This window comes from Stereum hirsutum (assembly GCF_000264905.1).
Source record: "Stereum hirsutum FP-91666 SS1 unplaced genomic scaffold STEHIscaffold_1, whole genome shotgun sequence".
Taxonomy (NCBI): Eukaryota; Fungi; Basidiomycota; class Agaricomycetes; order Russulales; family Stereaceae; genus Stereum; species Stereum hirsutum.
The window spans coordinates 1,153,248-1,169,220 of NW_006763131.1; the positions used below are offsets into that span (position 1 = coordinate 1,153,248).

A 15,973-nucleotide genomic window follows, 5' to 3' on the forward strand; every position below is an offset into this window, starting at 1 on the left:
GACAGCGTGTGCTACAAGAATTGTGGTTGGGGAATAAGGAATAAGGAGTTTCGTTGATTGCAAAGCGGACGCGTCGCGCTCTTTATTTGGCTCTATGTACGCGCCTGTGCCCTCATGCCGGCGCCGGCAACAAGTTTCGAAATTCTAGCAATTCCGAAGTTGCTCGGAAGCACTGTTCGCCACCTTCATCTGTCTGAAGGACGTGCTCAACGGTTCACGAAAACGCCTGACGTTCTGAGCGGTTTTGGCGTCGTCTTCATCGGAATATTCGCTCTATTTGACTTGGACTGCTCCATATATACTCACTGGACCAGATTCATCTCTTGCTAGACTGGGACTTTTGATTCTACTACTAGTATTACTAATTTTCGCGGAGGCTACGCTCTTCAATAGCCGTTATAAGACATCTACATTGTGCCAAGGCGACCAGCAGCATAGGCCATAGATACAGCCATCCCATCATCAGTTCTCCCAGATCTCTCTTTGCCTCATTGCCACCGCCATACCAATTTCAAGATGACCTCAGCTGCCCAGGTTGAGAAGGAGCAGGTAATGTCAGATCGATCGTCGTATCTATTTGTGCGCTAAAACAGTTTATCTACAGGGAAATATCGCCTTCAAGGCGGGAAAACTCGCCACTGCGCTTGAACACTACACAAAAGCCATGAACCTCGATCCTGCAGACGTTACCTTTCCGTTGAACAGAGCGATGGCTAATCTCAAGCTCAGAAGGCTCGTCATTACGGCTCGCTCTCTCATGAAAGGATACTTATGAATCATTCATCTATAGATGGTCTGAGGCGGAGAAAGATGCAAGCGCTGCACTCCACCTGGAACCGGAGAACCTGAAAGCGCATTGGAGACGATGTGCAGCTCGTAAAGAGCTTGGTGATTTCACTGGTGCTCGTCAAGGTGAGTTCTGCTTTGAGATCTACCAAGAGGATTCTCCACCACCATACTAACGGTTGAAGCCCAGATCTTTGGGCGTACTTTCATGCGGGAGGCGAACCGCAGCACCTCGTTGATGAAAACATCAAGATCTCCAGAGCGGAAGTCGAAGCTATGCTGGTAGCAACTCGACAGTCAACATCCAAGTTCTTCAAAGTGAAAGAGTCCCCAGGCAAAGGACTCGGCGCATTTGCTACTCGAGCCTTCCAGCGTGGCGATCTCGTCTTCGCAGAACGGCCCCTCTATATACTCTCCAAGGATCAAGCCGAACAGGGCATGTTAGAGGTCATGTTCCGCGTCTCACCATCTGCTAGGAAGGAGTTCATGTCCTTACACGACTCAGGGACATTCCCTGTTCCACCTGAAGGTGATCCTATAATCAATAACCCCCAGGCCGCAGAGATGGTCAAAATCAGGAGTATTCAGGATTCGAACGCTCTCGGGGCCGGCGCGGATAAGCTTGTCCTAGGGTTGCGCTTCGCTCGATTCAATTTCTCCTGCGCCCCAAACGCAAGATACTCGTGGCACGATGCCACACGGACAATGAGGTTGCACGCCCTGCGGACCATCGAGAAGGGGGAGGAGATTACCTTTGCCTCCGCAACTCAGGACGATATGTATGGTAAAACGAGGAAGGAGAGACAAGAGCGTCTGAAGCCCTATAATTTCGCGTGCCTCTGCACCGCTTGCACTCTCCCCCGGCCAGAACAGGTCGGTAGTGACCGTCGACGCAAAGAGTTGCTGCGTCTGCACGACGGGCTGCACGTGCACCGCGAGCATATCCGCGAACCATGGCAGACAAAATCGAAGCTTTTCGACGTCGTTAAGGCGCTCCGCATAATGGAGGAAGAAGGCCTCGCAGCGGACATGGACGATTTCACGAGCATGGCGTCGCAGCTTTGTTCCTTCCATTCCGACTGGGAGTCGGTCAAGTATTGGGCTACAAGGACCTATGAGACGAGGGCGGCTCAATATGGCGGGGATAGTCAGAGGGCCCTCGGGGCGCTGGAGCCTCAGATGATCGACCTGTTACTTAGTCCACGGACCACCGAGCTAGCAGGAAAGGGGCAAGTTGAATTGTTTACGGATGTGCGCCCGTAATATATACTTTCCAAGGGGCCACAAGTTGTATCTATCTTGGTATTCTAGTATTCCAACGAAACACGACGATATTCATACACATATCGGGATACCACTTCTCGACGACTCTGGTGGACATGCGTCCGCTGAAACGTACACAGCCAGTATGTCATTCAAACGCGCAGATTACAAGGCGCACTGAATGGCGCCTTGCCAGCCAAGCTGAAATGCATAGGGTCCAACAAGACTGTCATCGTCTCATCAACGCTCAGCTTCGGACTATCTCCGCCAAATTCTGCCAATCTAGATTCATACGTCCTCCGCGCCCAATACCTGACTGACTCCCAATCCGACTGTATCGCACAAATGCGAGCGGCGTGGTTCGTGAAGTCAATCATATCAGCTAAATAACCTTCCTCCTCCATCAGGCGAACCGCGCGCACGATGGTCTGTATAAGCTCTTGAAATGGCTGTGGAGGGAAAACCTCGTATAAACGGCGCCATAGCCTCATGATCTCTGCCCTTCGATTCTCGCTCTTGACTAGCGCGTCTCCAGTGAGCGAACAAGTCGTGCAGGAGCAGGTAAACCTCCACGATTTCAATAATCGCTCCTGTCTCTCTCGCCGCACAGTCCCGTAGCAACCCCGTCCGTCAATATATTGCGTGCAGATCTCTTCCCCTACTTCGATGTGGCGTAGTGCACGTATTGTCATCGTTCGGTCCGTCGGTGACCGGAAGGAATGCCTCGCGTTCGGGAGACAAGAGTGATTGAACCTCGAAGTGTGCAAGCAGATGACACCGTCGTTGTCGCCTGATCGGAAAGCGTTCGTGGCGTGTATTTTGAGAATCTCGTGATCTTCCGGACGCAGATGTAGGCTCGAAATGTTTTTCCAGAGTGAATCGATGTACGTTTCGGACCACGCATTGTATAAAGACATGAAGTCTTTTCTCGTACTTGGGGGAAGATTAGATACGGCGGATAATATTTGAGTATAGGAGGTGCGGGTGACGATATAGAGAGGATGTTCGGCGAGTATGAGTTCTCCACGTTGATACGCACGAGTGGCAAACATGCCGATGCTCTTGCCCGGTGAATCTCGCATGCCGAGGCCATCCGGTAGCGAGGAGCCCCCGGACGTAGATGCTAGCATGGTGGCCACCTCTATCGCAGCGGTCTTTGCGTTCTCCTCGACTAAATCCTTGAGTTTTCCACCTGCGTCAACGTGCGATTTCATGTCTGAAGGCCACCAATGTAATGATCAATACATTAGAATTGGCTTTGAGGAAGCAGAGCAGTGTAAGCGAACCTTGACGTGCCCCTGGATAATCACCCAGCTCCCTTCGTGCGATACTTCTCCTCCAAAACGCCTTCATATCTCCCGGCTTGAGTTCCAGAGTCTTAGACGCGTCAAATTCTGCCTCGGACCATCTATGAATGCAGATTACATGTTGGGTTAGTAGGTGAACGCACACATGCTAATTCAACCGCCCGGGACGTGCCTCTGTAACTTGAGGTTAGCCATCGATCTATTGAGCGGGTACACGAAGTCGCTAGGATCCAGCTCCATGGCTCGACTATAGCACTGTCGCGCAGTTTCAAAGTCCTGAGCCTTGTACGCATTGTTACCCTATGATACAGCCCCCATGCAAGTAGTAGTTAGTCACTTAGATGTGCTACGAAGAAATAGAACGAAGAACACTTACCTTTTCCTTTGCGAGTTGGGCAGTGGAGGCCATACTAACTGTTGCCTCGCAGATGGGAAAGGTGAGTAGAATAAGAGACGCCGATGGCTGTAGCGTTGAAGGATCGTCGCGGTCTCGTGGGAGAAAGGGAAGCTTTGAACGCTCACGCCACAGTGATTCCAAATAGATCCGGGTCTATATAGAGGAATCTCAATTCTGCTCTCAATGGGATCTTCTGAGTTCTAAAACCTGCGCAAAATTCCCAAAAATCAGCGTGCGGCTCGGGGGAGCTCGTGACTCGATTTAGGCGTCGTCAGAATTGCATAGATAAGACACAGACAAGTGCATACACACATATCTACAGCTGTGGCGCACTCCGGATAGAGCACCTACGTTCTTCAAGAGATGCCAACGGAAAGCTTTGCATGGCCAACGGACATTCCCAATATATGATCATGCTGATGCGTACAGCCAGACATTCAAATGCGCACATCGAATATCTTCTTCGCCCCCAATCCCGCCATGTTGCTATCCCTGGGGTGCAGTAACGACGTCAAGATATCAGCGCCTCCCGCCTCCGGGCTGTCCCCACCAAACTCTGCCACTCTGCACTCATACGTTATCCTCGCAAAATATGCCACAGACACCCAATCCGAATGATACCCACATATCGCCGCAGCATCATTCGTAAAATCGTCTCTGTCCGCCGCGTAACGCTCCTCATCCAAGAGACGAACTCCACGAACGATAGCGAGCAGCCTTTGCCTGGTCTGGGAGGGATCGTAATTCGGAACAGACTTCCACAGCCGCGTAAGCTCGGTCCTTCGTTCGTCGCTCCTGATCTGTGCGTCTCCCGTGAGAGAGCAGACCGCACATTCGCACGTGAAGCCCCATGTCCGCTCGAACCTTGCCCGCCTCGCGCTGCGTGGAGTGCCGTACAACTTGGGGAACGAACCACTAAGATATCCGACGTGTATCTCTTCTTCGGGCTCGATAGTGCGCAGTGCGTAGATCCTCATCACCCCCGTCGGCTCGTGGAAGTTATACTTCGCACTCGGGAGACACGAGTGGTTGAATCTCGAGCAACGGAGGAAGAGACCACCGTTCCCCTCACTGGTCGAGAAGGAGTTTGTTTGGTGTATATTGATGAGGCGCATTTCCTCGGGTTGTAATCCCGCCGTCTTGAGGCCTACGACACTGCTTCCAAACAGGTTATCTCCGGACCATGCGTTGTGAAGAGACATGAAGGCCGCTTTCGAATTCGGGGAGAGACGAGATACGGCGGATACGACTTGTAGGGGAGAGTCCCTATTGCTAGTGTAGAGAGGGCGTTCGGCGAAGATGAGGTCTCCGCGTTGAAAGGTTTGGGTAGCAAATGCACCGTACCCCTTCCCGGGAGACTCTTTCACCACGAAACCACTGGGTGTGGAGTCCTCGCTAGCCATGGAGTCAAGCATTGCCGCCGCCTCTGCAGAAGCGATCTTGACGTCTTCATCGACCAAGTTCTTCAGCTCTCCCCCGACGTCAGCGTATCGTCTTATGTCTGTGGTGGCGAAGAATGTCATTGAGCAAAGTAGATCCCTGGAAGTGGTGCTACCAAAAACTAACCTTGTCGTGCACCGGAGTAATCCCCTAGTCCTCTTCGTGCGATAGATCTCCTCCAGAACGCTTTCAAATTTCCATGATCAAGCTCGAGGGCCCTCGAAGCATCATCCTTCGCTTCGGACCACCTGAATAAACCGTGGCCCGATGCGTGACCGCATAAATATAAACCACGTCCACCTCGAGAGCACGAACATACGTACCTTTGCAACTTCAGATTAGCCATCGACCTGTTGAGCGGGTACGCAAAGTCTGCGGGGTCCAGCTCCATAGCTTGACTATAAAGCTCTCGCGCGGCGTCAAAATTCTGTGCCCTGTACGCATCGTTGCCCTATTACTCCATTCGCAGTCAGTCAGGAAGTGTGCCCACGAAGAGATGCGGAGGAAATGGGTGCTCGCCTGTTCCTTTGCGAGTTGTGCAGCTGATGCCATGTCCTTTTCTTTGTCTACACGATTGAGTGGATGCGTAGACTGAGACGTACGTGGAGGTAGAGTGCTGGGCTGAGGGTTCAAGAAGAGTTTGCCTGTAGATAGAGGGTCGCCTTGAGGCTGTTAGCGCTGTGGATGGGCTCACGCCACAGAAATACCAGGGCGTACGCCAGGATCGCGTAGACAGATGTCTCCATCGGATGGAGTTCTTGTTCTGGTTTGAGCAACTGCGTTCATTTTTTCTACGATCTACAGTTAAGCTCGGAACGCCCATTGCAGCCAAAGGACGGTGACGCGAAGCCTGGTGCTCAGTTGATGATGCAGATCAAACCCATTTAAACGAAACATTGAGATACATATCTGTGTTGTACAAGGGGCGATTGGTAAGTGAGCGAGAGAAAACATCGAGATTGCGACATGGTGTGTAAGGGGCGGTCAAGAACTTCCTGCCTGGAGTATATCTCCCTGTGGCTTTGCTGAGGCCTAACCGAGACGGTGTAAGTAACTCAGAGTCTGTTCCGCTTGTTCCGCGGCTTGCTCATCGTTTCCTGCGGAGCCCTAAAAGTTCAAACATCAATGTCAGCACTCTGAAAAGCAGGCACATGCAAGAAGAATAAAAAAAGATGAAACACTCACTTCCGATTCTTCCCCTTAGACATGCTCTCCATCATGACCTCGTCAATCTCCATCTCGACGTCCTCCCCCAACCTCTCGCTCCCACCACCGCCACTGCGTGCAGATCCTGCGTTCCTCAGCGGTCGCCTCGCAGTCCCTCCAGGCCTGCTCTCATTCTTATCCTGGACCTCTTTCATATGTTGATTGAGGAGACGTTCGTGTTCTTCGGATTCTTTGGCACGTTGGGCGGATTGGGAGGAGAGACGGGCGAGTGAGGCATCGAGTACGGAGAGGACTGAGGACGTGGTGTCGGACCTATATCAAGTATACAAGCAGGCACATGAGATAAATTCAATCACTGTACGGTTGACAGTGACAGAACGCTTGGCGTACCAATCCTGCAATGCGCCCAACAAGTTCCCTAGACTCCCGGGCTCGAGGTCTCGTCCCATTGTATACTCCACCTCGAACTGCTGTTCCTTCTGATCCAGTTTTCCACGGAGGATGTCAAGGTAGATAGCATCGATGATCAAGTCCTCCAACTCTCGGATGTTGGAGATCTCGAGGGCGGAGAGGAGGTCGGAGTAGGGGAGGATGCGTCGTTGCATGGAGAAAGTGACGAGGGAGAGGTGACGGAGTTTGGTAATTTGGGTTTGGGAGAGTGGTGGGAGGGAGTCTTTGTGTTCTGTTGGACGATAGCATTGATTATCAAGAAGAGATGTGTAGGCAAGAGGTGTACGTACGGAGGTAATCTTGATAGGTTTTATAGGCGAAGAGCTGTAGAAGCGTGTAGGACGAGGAATGCGTTGGATTGTTCGCGAGCTACACGCCTAGTCAGTCTAGCGACATATCAAACGCGTCGATGATGCGTACCTCCTGGATGCTTGGTACATCGAGCAGCTCAGCAAAGACAAAGAGGCCAGGGGCAGAAGTGGCGTCCTGGACGAGTTTTGCAGCAGCAGCGCCCTTGGCCGACTTTGACATGAGCACAAACGGCTCGACTTTTGCTGCCTGGTGCGATCCGAGTTCCATAGCGAGACTAAGAGATTACGAGCTGAGATGGTGGTACGAAGGAAAGTGGCAAGCGGGGACCGTTCGCGTGTGGCGTTGTTTGGATCGAAGGCTGCAGCCAAACAAAGCGTGCCTGCTGTCCCAAAGGGGATAGTACGTTATTACCACGCTGCTTTCGCTCGAACGAACTGTGGCGAATTGTCTTGTCTGTGATACGCCTGCTGTGTGCGACGACTCCCAGGATAGGATACGTGTCTTTGTTCTATTAACTCTCCGCCGCTCTTCCGACGTTCAGCCTGTGAACTTGTCACCGAACTCCCACCGTTCCCAGACGTTTCTCCATACGTGCGACTGTCTATACACCCCGGACCCGCTCCGACCACAGCCAGCCCTCTCCATAACGCGCTCTAATTGCCCCCACTGGGCCCATCTTGTATCTCGCACCTCATATCTCCTTCTTGTTCAACGACGCCAAATAACCTACTTCGAACCATGTCCACCACGGCAGACATAGACACTGCACTCCGCGTCGTCGTCTCTCCCTCTCAGTCTTCATATTTCGCAGGCGAACCTCTACAAGTTACCATCACCATCACCAACACTCGCTCCGCTTCAGAGCCTGCAAACTTACCTTCGCTCTCTGCTGCTCGCCACGCTCACAAAAGAAGTGCTCACTCTGTCAGCTCCGCCCCTCTTGCCCGGCCACCTACGTCGCCTGGTCTGCTACGGTCTACTTCGTCTCTCGCTGTACCTTCTTCTTCTAAACTCGTAAATGGAACTGGGCCGAAAAATACAATACAGAGGAAGGGTCTGGTGGGGCTGCGAGTTGCACAAGAGGGCGCGGATCAGTTGCCATTAGAAAACAAAGAGGGTAGGAAACGGATGCTGGCAAAGTCACTTTCAGTGGATATATTGCCCAGTCATTTGGCCGACCAGTTAAAGACAGATGACGCAAAAGGAAAATCTCCTCAGCGACTTGGCGAGTCTAGCTATTTCCCTATATCAACGAATCTAACAATCCTACAGCAGTCCCCTCGTCCCCCCGCATCTCCTCCCCACTCGCACGCACACCCAGTACTTCATCCGACCCGCCCGTCCCCGCACACCATCCTCACGCCCGTAAACCCTCTCTGCTCGAGATCCCCTCCCAACCCACGGCCGCCCCACTTGTCAATCAGCCAGCTCATCCTTTTAACGGTACTTTGTCGCAACTACCCCCAGTCCCACAAACAGCCTCCGCTTCCGCTTCTTCATTCTCCGTCTCCCTAGACCCCATCGCCGAAACTCTCACGTCACCTATTCCTCAAACACCCGGTATCCCTTCCCCGATTACTCCCTCCCATTCCTTCGCCCCGACCTCCGTGCCTGCCCCTCTCATAAATGGCAGGAGCAGGAGTAAATCCGGCGACGCACTGACAAACGGACACGCATACCCTCCCCGAGGCCCACCCACCACCACTACCACAAACGACAACACCAACACCCGCAAACCAGCCCAACATGCCCTCGGGCACGGCCTCCCCTCCTCTTCCTCCCTCACCGACCTCGGCTCCTCATCCACCCCCCACAAACCCCCACCACCCAAACGACAATCCACTCTCCCCACCCTAGGCCCCCTCCCAAATAGTGAACTCGTCCTCTACGCCTACGTCCAACTCACCGGCCTCGCCACTCTCGCTCCCACGGCCTCCGCCTCCAACACGCGGAGCGTGCCCCTCGGTGCCTTAAGGGACAAATATACCAAGGCGCGGGGGATGGTGTGTGGAGGTGGGAGTATGGATATTACGGGCTCCGTGTCCGGGATGGGTGGGGGAATGGGTACGCCGATGATGGGATCGGGAGGCGTGGGCGCGGGGATGGGCGGGATGGGCGCGGCGAGGAAGAGACATGCGAGGAGCACGAGTTTGACGGCGGGATTGTTGTCGTTACTATCCCCTGCTCTCGGTGGAGGAGGAGGCTCGATCCCGTCACACTCAAGCGTTCCGTCTGGTGTGGGTTCGACTGGGGTTGGAGGGGCTTCCGCTGCTGGTTCGGGATGGACACCGGGACATAGGAATCGGACGTCGTATATCGGATCGTTATTCTCCCCTTCGGTCTCGTCGTTCTCGATACCTCCAACACCAAAAACGGCGACTGGTGTTCCCCCTCAATCCCAATCTCAGTCCCAGAATCCGGGTGGGAAAGGCGTGGGGTTGGGTTTAGGCGTAGATGGGAATGTGCCGAACGGGAACGGGCATGTCGGCGTGGCGAATGGATATGGACCTGGACATAGGAATGGGCATGTGAACGGTGGGAGCGTGGTGGTGAGAGAGAGACAGAGGGAGTACATCCCGGCACCACCACAAGGGATGTTGGTGGATGAGTGGGACCCTGAGACGGCTTTACCTGTTTTCGAAGTTCGACCTGCGATGTTGGCTGTCGATCTTTCGTTAGGGCCGGGCGAGTCGAGGTCTTGTGCGTGCATCCTTCCATCTCCTTGTCACGATATTTTGCTGATACTGAGAGCACCACAGATACATATACGGTAGCCCTCCCCTCGCATCTCCCACCCACATTCAAGGGAAGGTCCCTCAAATTCTCATACGAGCTGGCGGTCGGGACATGTCGCGCCTCGACCTCCTCCAAACCTCCATCGAACGCGTCGAACTCGAGTCTAGGTGGAAGCCCGAGCATAAACGGATCGACGAGCACGAGCAGTAGCAGGGTCATGAAGGTGCCAATCAGGGTCTACAATCATGTTTCCGGTACGCATCACCTCTCTCTCCCTCTCATGTGCTTTGCTTCGTCCTCATGTAAGTTAAATACATCCTTTGTTCCCGGTTTGTAGTGGATAGACCACAAAGACCGTACGATCTTCTCGGGCTCCCGAGTTCGTCCCCTGAGATCCCGGCAGAGGCGAAAGTCGCAGAGATCGAGGTGCCTCTCACAGTTCCTGTCCTGACGCATAAACAGGCCCTGTTCGGAGTCGGTGCTGGAAATGGAAATGGAGATGGAGATGGGGATGGTGAGTACAGGAATCAGATTTCGTCGCCCGTTTCGCCTTCTTTGAGTCGTAAGTCTGTCATTTCTTCGGATTGCGCTCTGAGATATGACGCTGATCGACGCGGGCTTTAATTGTAATTTTATTTTGCTCATGTGTGTTATTATAGCGCTGCCACCGCTCAAGGGTTCGATTGGGGATCTAAGGATGTACGGCCTGAGGTTATTACACGACGCCGAACAAGACAAACTACTGTCCCCATCAATTACCTCGCCAAATGGCGCACCGTCTCTCTCCCCCTCATCCGCCTCTTCCTTATCACCCTCATCCGCCTCTTCCTTATCACCCTCATCCGCCCTCTCCCCTCCCACCTCCGCCCTCTCGCCCATTTCCGAACCCGATGACGCCCCCACGGGGACACTCCGCGGGTGCCGGGAAGCCGTGGAGATCCTCACGCGGGTGCCGAAGAAGGTTTCGTATGATGTGCATAAGGACGGGGTGAAGGTTGCGGTGTTGACGTTTACGAAGCAGGCGTGGAGGTTGGGGGAGACTGTGGTGGGTGTTGTGGAGGTGAATGAGAGGAGTGGGAGGGGGAGGGTGTTGAAGGTGTGTATTTTTGTCTTTCATATCTCGTCTTACGCAAGGCCGTCATATTCATCGGGGTTCTGCATGTACCATCCCACGACTTTACTAACTAAATGACCATATCATCTGGTGTGGCGGCATCTACAGCTCTCGGCGATGCTCGAAGCGCACGAATCTCTCCCCGCAGACCTGTCCGCCCCCTCCGACGCACGATATCTCAAACGCGTCCACGCAGAACATCACACCTCCTTCGTCGCCTCCACATCCCGTACGACCTTCTCCCTCGACATCCCCTCCGACGCGTCCCCCGCCTTCCAAGTCTCTCTGGACCCTCCTTCTTCCTCCCCTACTCCGCCGACATACACATACGGACAACCTTTCAACACCAACGGTCAGTCGATCGGGAGTGGAAGCAAGAAAGGAGGCCTCGAATGGAAAGTCAGGCTTTGTCTCCTTGTCGCCGTCGCCAAGCCGAACACCTGGGCAGGCAAAGAAGGCGTTCGGATCAAAGGATTAGTGAGACAAGGCGCGAAGGGCGAATGGGGAAGCAGTTGGGTGCCGACCGGGGGTATTGGCGGCTTGGAGAGGGTTTTGGGGACTCCTCCAGCCGCGTCTAGCTCGCCACCTGGTCTCAATGGGAAGGGAGTGGGAATGGGAGCTGGAGCCAGGGATGGGAGTGGGAATGAGAATGGAGGAGAGAAGGGGAAGACGAAGAGTTGGGGGGAGTTCTTCGCGAGTGCGTTCCTGGGGCCGACGGAGAATGCCTTCCATGACGGCGATCTTGATTCTTACTCTTCTGAAGAGGAAGAGGAAGAGGACGACTTGTCGTCGATTTCCTCGTCTGATTCACCGGGAAGGAGGGACCGAGCTGGCAAGGGACGGGGCGGAAAGGGGAAGGGTGGGAAAGGAGAAGAGGATCTAGGTGGTGGGAAGGACGGATGGACGGAGTTGGGGGTCGAGATGGTGGAGTGTGAGGTGCCGGTGAAGGTCTGGCCGGGAAATACGGCGTTCAGGGCTATGGATGTTTTGTTCGACGTTTGATGGGTTTGACCGACTTGACCTACCACCGACTTCGAGGCAAGGAGTGGGGGTTAGGGGTGATAGATTGCATGTGGAGTGGAGGAGTTTCGGGGGCCGGGTGATTTATATCCACTCAGCAAAAGTCGGGGTTGACGTTCAAGATCCTCGAGGTACGAACGGAAGACAGCAAACTCCACTACTCGGAGCTACGGGAACAGGACCAATACCGACCACGGATAGAAAAGGTTGGGTTTAGAGGCGGGGAAGCGTCGTGGTGATCCGGGGAGGCCTTATCGCGCTCGGCATCGAACGGAATACGAAACACACCGTTTGGACAACACGAACGAATGGACCAGGGTATTTGGGCTTAAGGGACTGTGTACCCATCCAGGACACATACAGATGATCCACCTCGAGCCTCGCCCGACCTCGTCCAGCTTCGAGCTCGTTATCCGCAACTTCCCTCTGCTCCTCAACGCCTGACGGTCCGACTCCATCCTCCGAGGTTCGAAAGACGAGAGAGTCGGAAGATACTTGGGTGTTCTGGGTGCGAGTTGTGTGTGGTTCAGTGTTGGCGTATTTCTGCTGTGCCACAACTTGCGGATCAGGTATGGGTCCCTTTCGACTCTCGATTGGTTGGCCACGGACGGAGAGACCGCATGTATGTAAAGTGGCCCAACAGGGAAGACAAACGAGCGAACCGATTCGGAGTACTTCGCTGCCAGTGGGCAAGTTAGATCACAGTCTTTCCGCTCGGAGGGCACGGATGGGGACATTTGCCTGATGGATGTACTAGAGACAATGATGATCTGCGGAGTGTAGGACAATCTGTATGGTCACAATGTAACGCATAATCAAGTTCGTAAGTTTGTTCAAGGGTGCCACATCCACTGTACTCTACTATTTGGCCTTGTTTGTTCCGTGCCACTCGCCACAATCAAAGACCTTGCTGTGGAAGGTAAAACGGGACCACCAAGACTTGCCTGGTTTTATTCTGTCTTTGTCCTCGAAGCTCCATACGGCTGTCTCCTTCGTTTTAGCATGCTTGCCTCCGATATGCAGAGGATACAAACCCTGCTAAGTAGTGGTTCAGACGAAGGCGAGCACATGCATCTTCAGGATATTCGGCCACTAATATTGAATCGCCTCTTCCAGATGCTAATTGGACCTGGTCCGCCCAGAATCAGGCCCTCTGGACACCAAATGACACCCTCTACCAGGATCTGTACGATAAATGGCGTGGTTCCGAGATGCCTGCCACCGCACTGTACAAATCCGTTAATACGAATGTACCCTATGCGTTGAACATCGGTGGGGCCACAACAAACGACGGAGACATCCTCGTCACAGCCTCGTTCGTTAAAATGCTCCAACGGATATTGCTTCTCCGGAGTGATGTTCTTAACCAGTGACTCGATGCTCAGGGGGTAGTGATCACCGGGCAGCCTGGCATCGGTTGTATCTTCACTCTTGACTTCAACTCCGAGTCGTACTACCACCCACAAATTCACTAACACATGTATTTATGATTATTTCGTGTAGGCAAATCCACATTCCTCACATTCCTCCTCGCCCAACTCCTCTCATTCCACCAAGTCGTCCTCCTAGTCTCCTCCACATCCTCCCACCTCTTCTTCCAAGGCAAAGTCTACGTCCGGCGGCCCTCCTCCTCCTCCTCCTCCTCCCAACATCAGCACATGCCCTATAGCGGCTTCCACTTCCTCCCAATTGCAACCCACACCCACCGTGCCCTCCATCTGAATCCCTACCCCATCTGGGCCCTAATCAACGCAAACGCACACGACTCCACCCCCGACTCCGCAATCGCCATCCCGACGAACTGCAACGTCTGGCCTGTCCAAGCCTGTCCACCCGATGGGCCTCTTCGGTATGGACGTTGGCGCAAACAGAGGAGGGGATGTTTATGGGGGATGTCGCTTTGGAGTGAGGAGGAAGTGTTGGCTGGGTGGGTTTGTCTTTCGTGTTTTCGCTCGGGTTTTCTCTGCGTTGTGACCATATTGCTGCTGATACGGCTTCATTGTCCATCGTCGATGTACATAGGTTGAGCCTTCAACCTACATACGCACAATTTCGAAGCGACCTAGAGGAAGCTCTACATGGTCAGGACGACCCCGCACTCCGCACCGCCCACATGATCGACACGCTCAAACTCCTCCGCCCCGGCCTCGATTTCAAGTCCAAGTCCGGGTCCAAGTCCGAGTCCGAGTCAATCGACAAAGCGCTCCAAATCCTCCTGCACAACGCCATCCGCGAATTCGGTCCCATCCCCCGGGACGTCTACACCGCCGTCCTCTCCTCCTCCTCCCTCTCCTCCCTCTCCTCCCTCTCCTCCGCCCATCAATCGCACTCAAAAACACTAGAAACGCTCACCCTCGAACGCCTACACCGACTCGTCCTCACGTTTGCTCACGAATCTAAGCTCGAGTCTGGGGCAGAACACATCCTCGCGATCATTCCGAGAGAGGGCGAGGGGGTGCCTAAACTCGATGCGTGGGATATCAGGTTTAAATCTGGACGGATCGCGGGGAGGATGTCGGACAAGGTGCTGGACAAGGTGCTGTCGGAGGAGGAGGAGGAGGACACTAGCATTAATATCGACGGTTCCCTCTGGGCCATGTTTCGTTCGTTCCGTAAAGTTAGGGCGGGGTGTACTATGGCGAGATGGGTATTCTCGATGATCGGGCATCGGACGCTTTGTGCTCCTTCCAGGAACTCTGGATTTGTGCCTATCCGCATGACGCCCGACTCGAACTCGAGCTCTAACCCCAACCCCAACCCTAACACTCCTCCGAATCTCTTCAGTACCCAGGGCTCTTGCGGACGTACCATCAACATCCCCACCAGCGAAACACCACACGATCTCTATGATATTATCACACGTGAAGAAGGGCGGAAACCCGTACGGATCGACCTTAGCCTCGGAAATCGAAATACCAATAATACAATAACGCTGGACGACACGAAATATTATATCCCAACCAACACAGTGGACGACGAGGACCCGGATTCCCTGTTCGACTCGTTCATGGTCCAGCGGGACGGGGATATGCGTACGATCTGGATTTCTGTCTTTCGATTCACGATACTTTCCTCCTCAGCGAGCGACGCCAGGCCGCAGTCAGCTTCAGCTAGGGGATACGAAGAGATACGTAGGATCGTGGGACGAGTTCGGAAGCTGGTCGAGGAGATGCCCACGGAAGCTGGAGGGGATGGGATGAGTAGGAAACGTAAGGCTTCCGAGTCGGTCGACGTCGAAATGAAGATCAAAGTCGTTTATTTCCTCGTCCACCCCGGGTCCGAGTCCACGATGGAGTCTCAGTCTCAGCCAGTGTCCTGGCAAATGCCCGATGGGTGGACCGACGACCGTACGGAGGGAGAGGTATTCTCTTTATGTTTACAGATTCCGGATCCAGTGGCGCCATGATTCACTGGCAAGTATGAGCCGTGCAGGGGACTCTTCAAAGACGATGGAGACCTGAAAACGGAAAGTCCGGCTTTCTTTCTTACATGCCGTCCCGGCGAAGATCGGAAGAAATGGACGAACAGCGGACTCTTGAGATCGAGAGGCGGGGGCGGGGCTCGATATCATGCGGGGAAGAGGGGTTCGGCAGCGAACGGAGGATTCAAGACACCGTTCGGACGACGGTGTTGCGCTTTGAGTCGGTGCGGACTTTGACGTCGAACCTCGTTCGCCGGTCTCGTTCATTCTCGAGCTCGAGTTTACGCTCTGAATACTCGGCCCGACTCGTGCGCTTACCCTTACATACAATGTTGGTACAGAGGGAGCCAGGAACGACGAACGGGGAATTTTAACGTTCATCGGGTGGGGTGGCAGCTGTTGATGGATGATGGGTGATGGGGATGGAGTGTACTGTACTGTACATAAACTGACTCGGACTCGGGCTCGGAGGGTCGGAAGTCGGGAGAGTCGGCAAATGATCGGGATGGTCCAGGATTGCATTTCTTTCTGACAACAGTCACCCTTTCTTTACTTTCAAT

The 15,973-nt window shown here is 53.8% G+C and overlaps 6 protein-coding genes across 6 annotated transcripts; 3 read left to right on the forward strand and 3 right to left on the reverse strand.

The window, feature by feature from the left end:
- Positions 1 to 196: 196 nt before the first annotated feature.
- STEHIDRAFT_117142 (SET domain-containing protein) lies at positions 197 to 2,119 on the forward strand. Its single transcript, XM_007298561.1, has 4 exons — positions 197 to 549; positions 605 to 732; positions 791 to 912; positions 977 to 2,119. Exons 1-4 carry the CDS (start codon positions 517 to 519, stop codon positions 2,047 to 2,049), a joined length of 1,356 nt encoding a protein of 451 aa, XP_007298623.1. The 5' UTR covers positions 197 to 516; the 3' UTR covers positions 2,050 to 2,119.
- Positions 2,120 to 2,201: 82 nt separating this feature from the next.
- Positions 2,202 to 3,765, reverse strand: STEHIDRAFT_164405 (uncharacterized protein; the record flags this gene model as incomplete). The annotated part of the gene is made up of 5 exons (XM_007298562.1): positions 2,202 to 2,569; positions 2,984 to 3,265; positions 3,336 to 3,457; positions 3,571 to 3,656; positions 3,733 to 3,765. The coding sequence occupies 5 exons, from the start codon at positions 3,763 to 3,765 to the stop codon at positions 2,202 to 2,204; spliced, it is 891 nt and encodes a 296-aa protein (XP_007298624.1).
- Positions 3,766 to 4,190: 425 nt separating this feature from the next.
- On the reverse strand, positions 4,191 to 5,584 carry STEHIDRAFT_151395 (SET domain-containing protein; the record flags this gene model as incomplete). Its single annotated transcript, XM_007298563.1, has 3 exons — positions 4,191 to 5,254; positions 5,320 to 5,441; positions 5,517 to 5,584. The coding sequence occupies 3 exons, from the start codon at positions 5,582 to 5,584 to the stop codon at positions 4,191 to 4,193; spliced, it is 1,254 nt and encodes a 417-aa protein (XP_007298625.1).
- Positions 5,585 to 6,053: 469 nt separating this feature from the next.
- Positions 6,054 to 7,420, reverse strand: STEHIDRAFT_70516 (uncharacterized protein). Its single transcript, XM_007298069.1, has 5 exons — positions 7,231 to 7,420; positions 7,101 to 7,179; positions 6,751 to 7,042; positions 6,379 to 6,672; positions 6,054 to 6,300 (listed from the first exon to the last, which is right to left on the reverse strand). The coding sequence occupies exons 1-5, from the start codon at positions 7,387 to 7,389 to the stop codon at positions 6,249 to 6,251; spliced, it is 876 nt and encodes a 291-aa protein (XP_007298131.1). The 5' UTR covers positions 7,390 to 7,420; the 3' UTR covers positions 6,054 to 6,248.
- A 440-nt stretch (positions 7,421 to 7,860) lies between these two features.
- Positions 7,861 to 12,801, forward strand: STEHIDRAFT_164407 (Rgp1-domain-containing protein; the record flags this gene model as incomplete). Its single annotated transcript, XM_007298564.1, has 6 exons — positions 7,861 to 8,086; positions 8,398 to 9,822; positions 9,882 to 10,112; positions 10,196 to 10,420; positions 10,518 to 10,954; positions 11,081 to 12,801. The coding sequence occupies 6 exons, from the start codon at positions 7,861 to 7,863 to the stop codon at positions 11,972 to 11,974; spliced, it is 3,438 nt and encodes a 1,145-aa protein (XP_007298626.1). The 3' UTR covers positions 11,975 to 12,801.
- Positions 12,802 to 13,203: 402 nt separating this feature from the next.
- On the forward strand, positions 13,204 to 15,914 carry STEHIDRAFT_164408 (uncharacterized protein; the record flags this gene model as incomplete). Its single annotated transcript, XM_007298565.1, has 3 exons — positions 13,204 to 13,345; positions 13,496 to 13,919; positions 14,015 to 15,914. The coding sequence occupies 3 exons, from the start codon at positions 13,204 to 13,206 to the stop codon at positions 15,396 to 15,398; spliced, it is 1,950 nt and encodes a 649-aa protein (XP_007298627.1). The 3' UTR covers positions 15,399 to 15,914.
- Between the last annotated feature and the right edge of the window lie 59 nt (positions 15,915 to 15,973).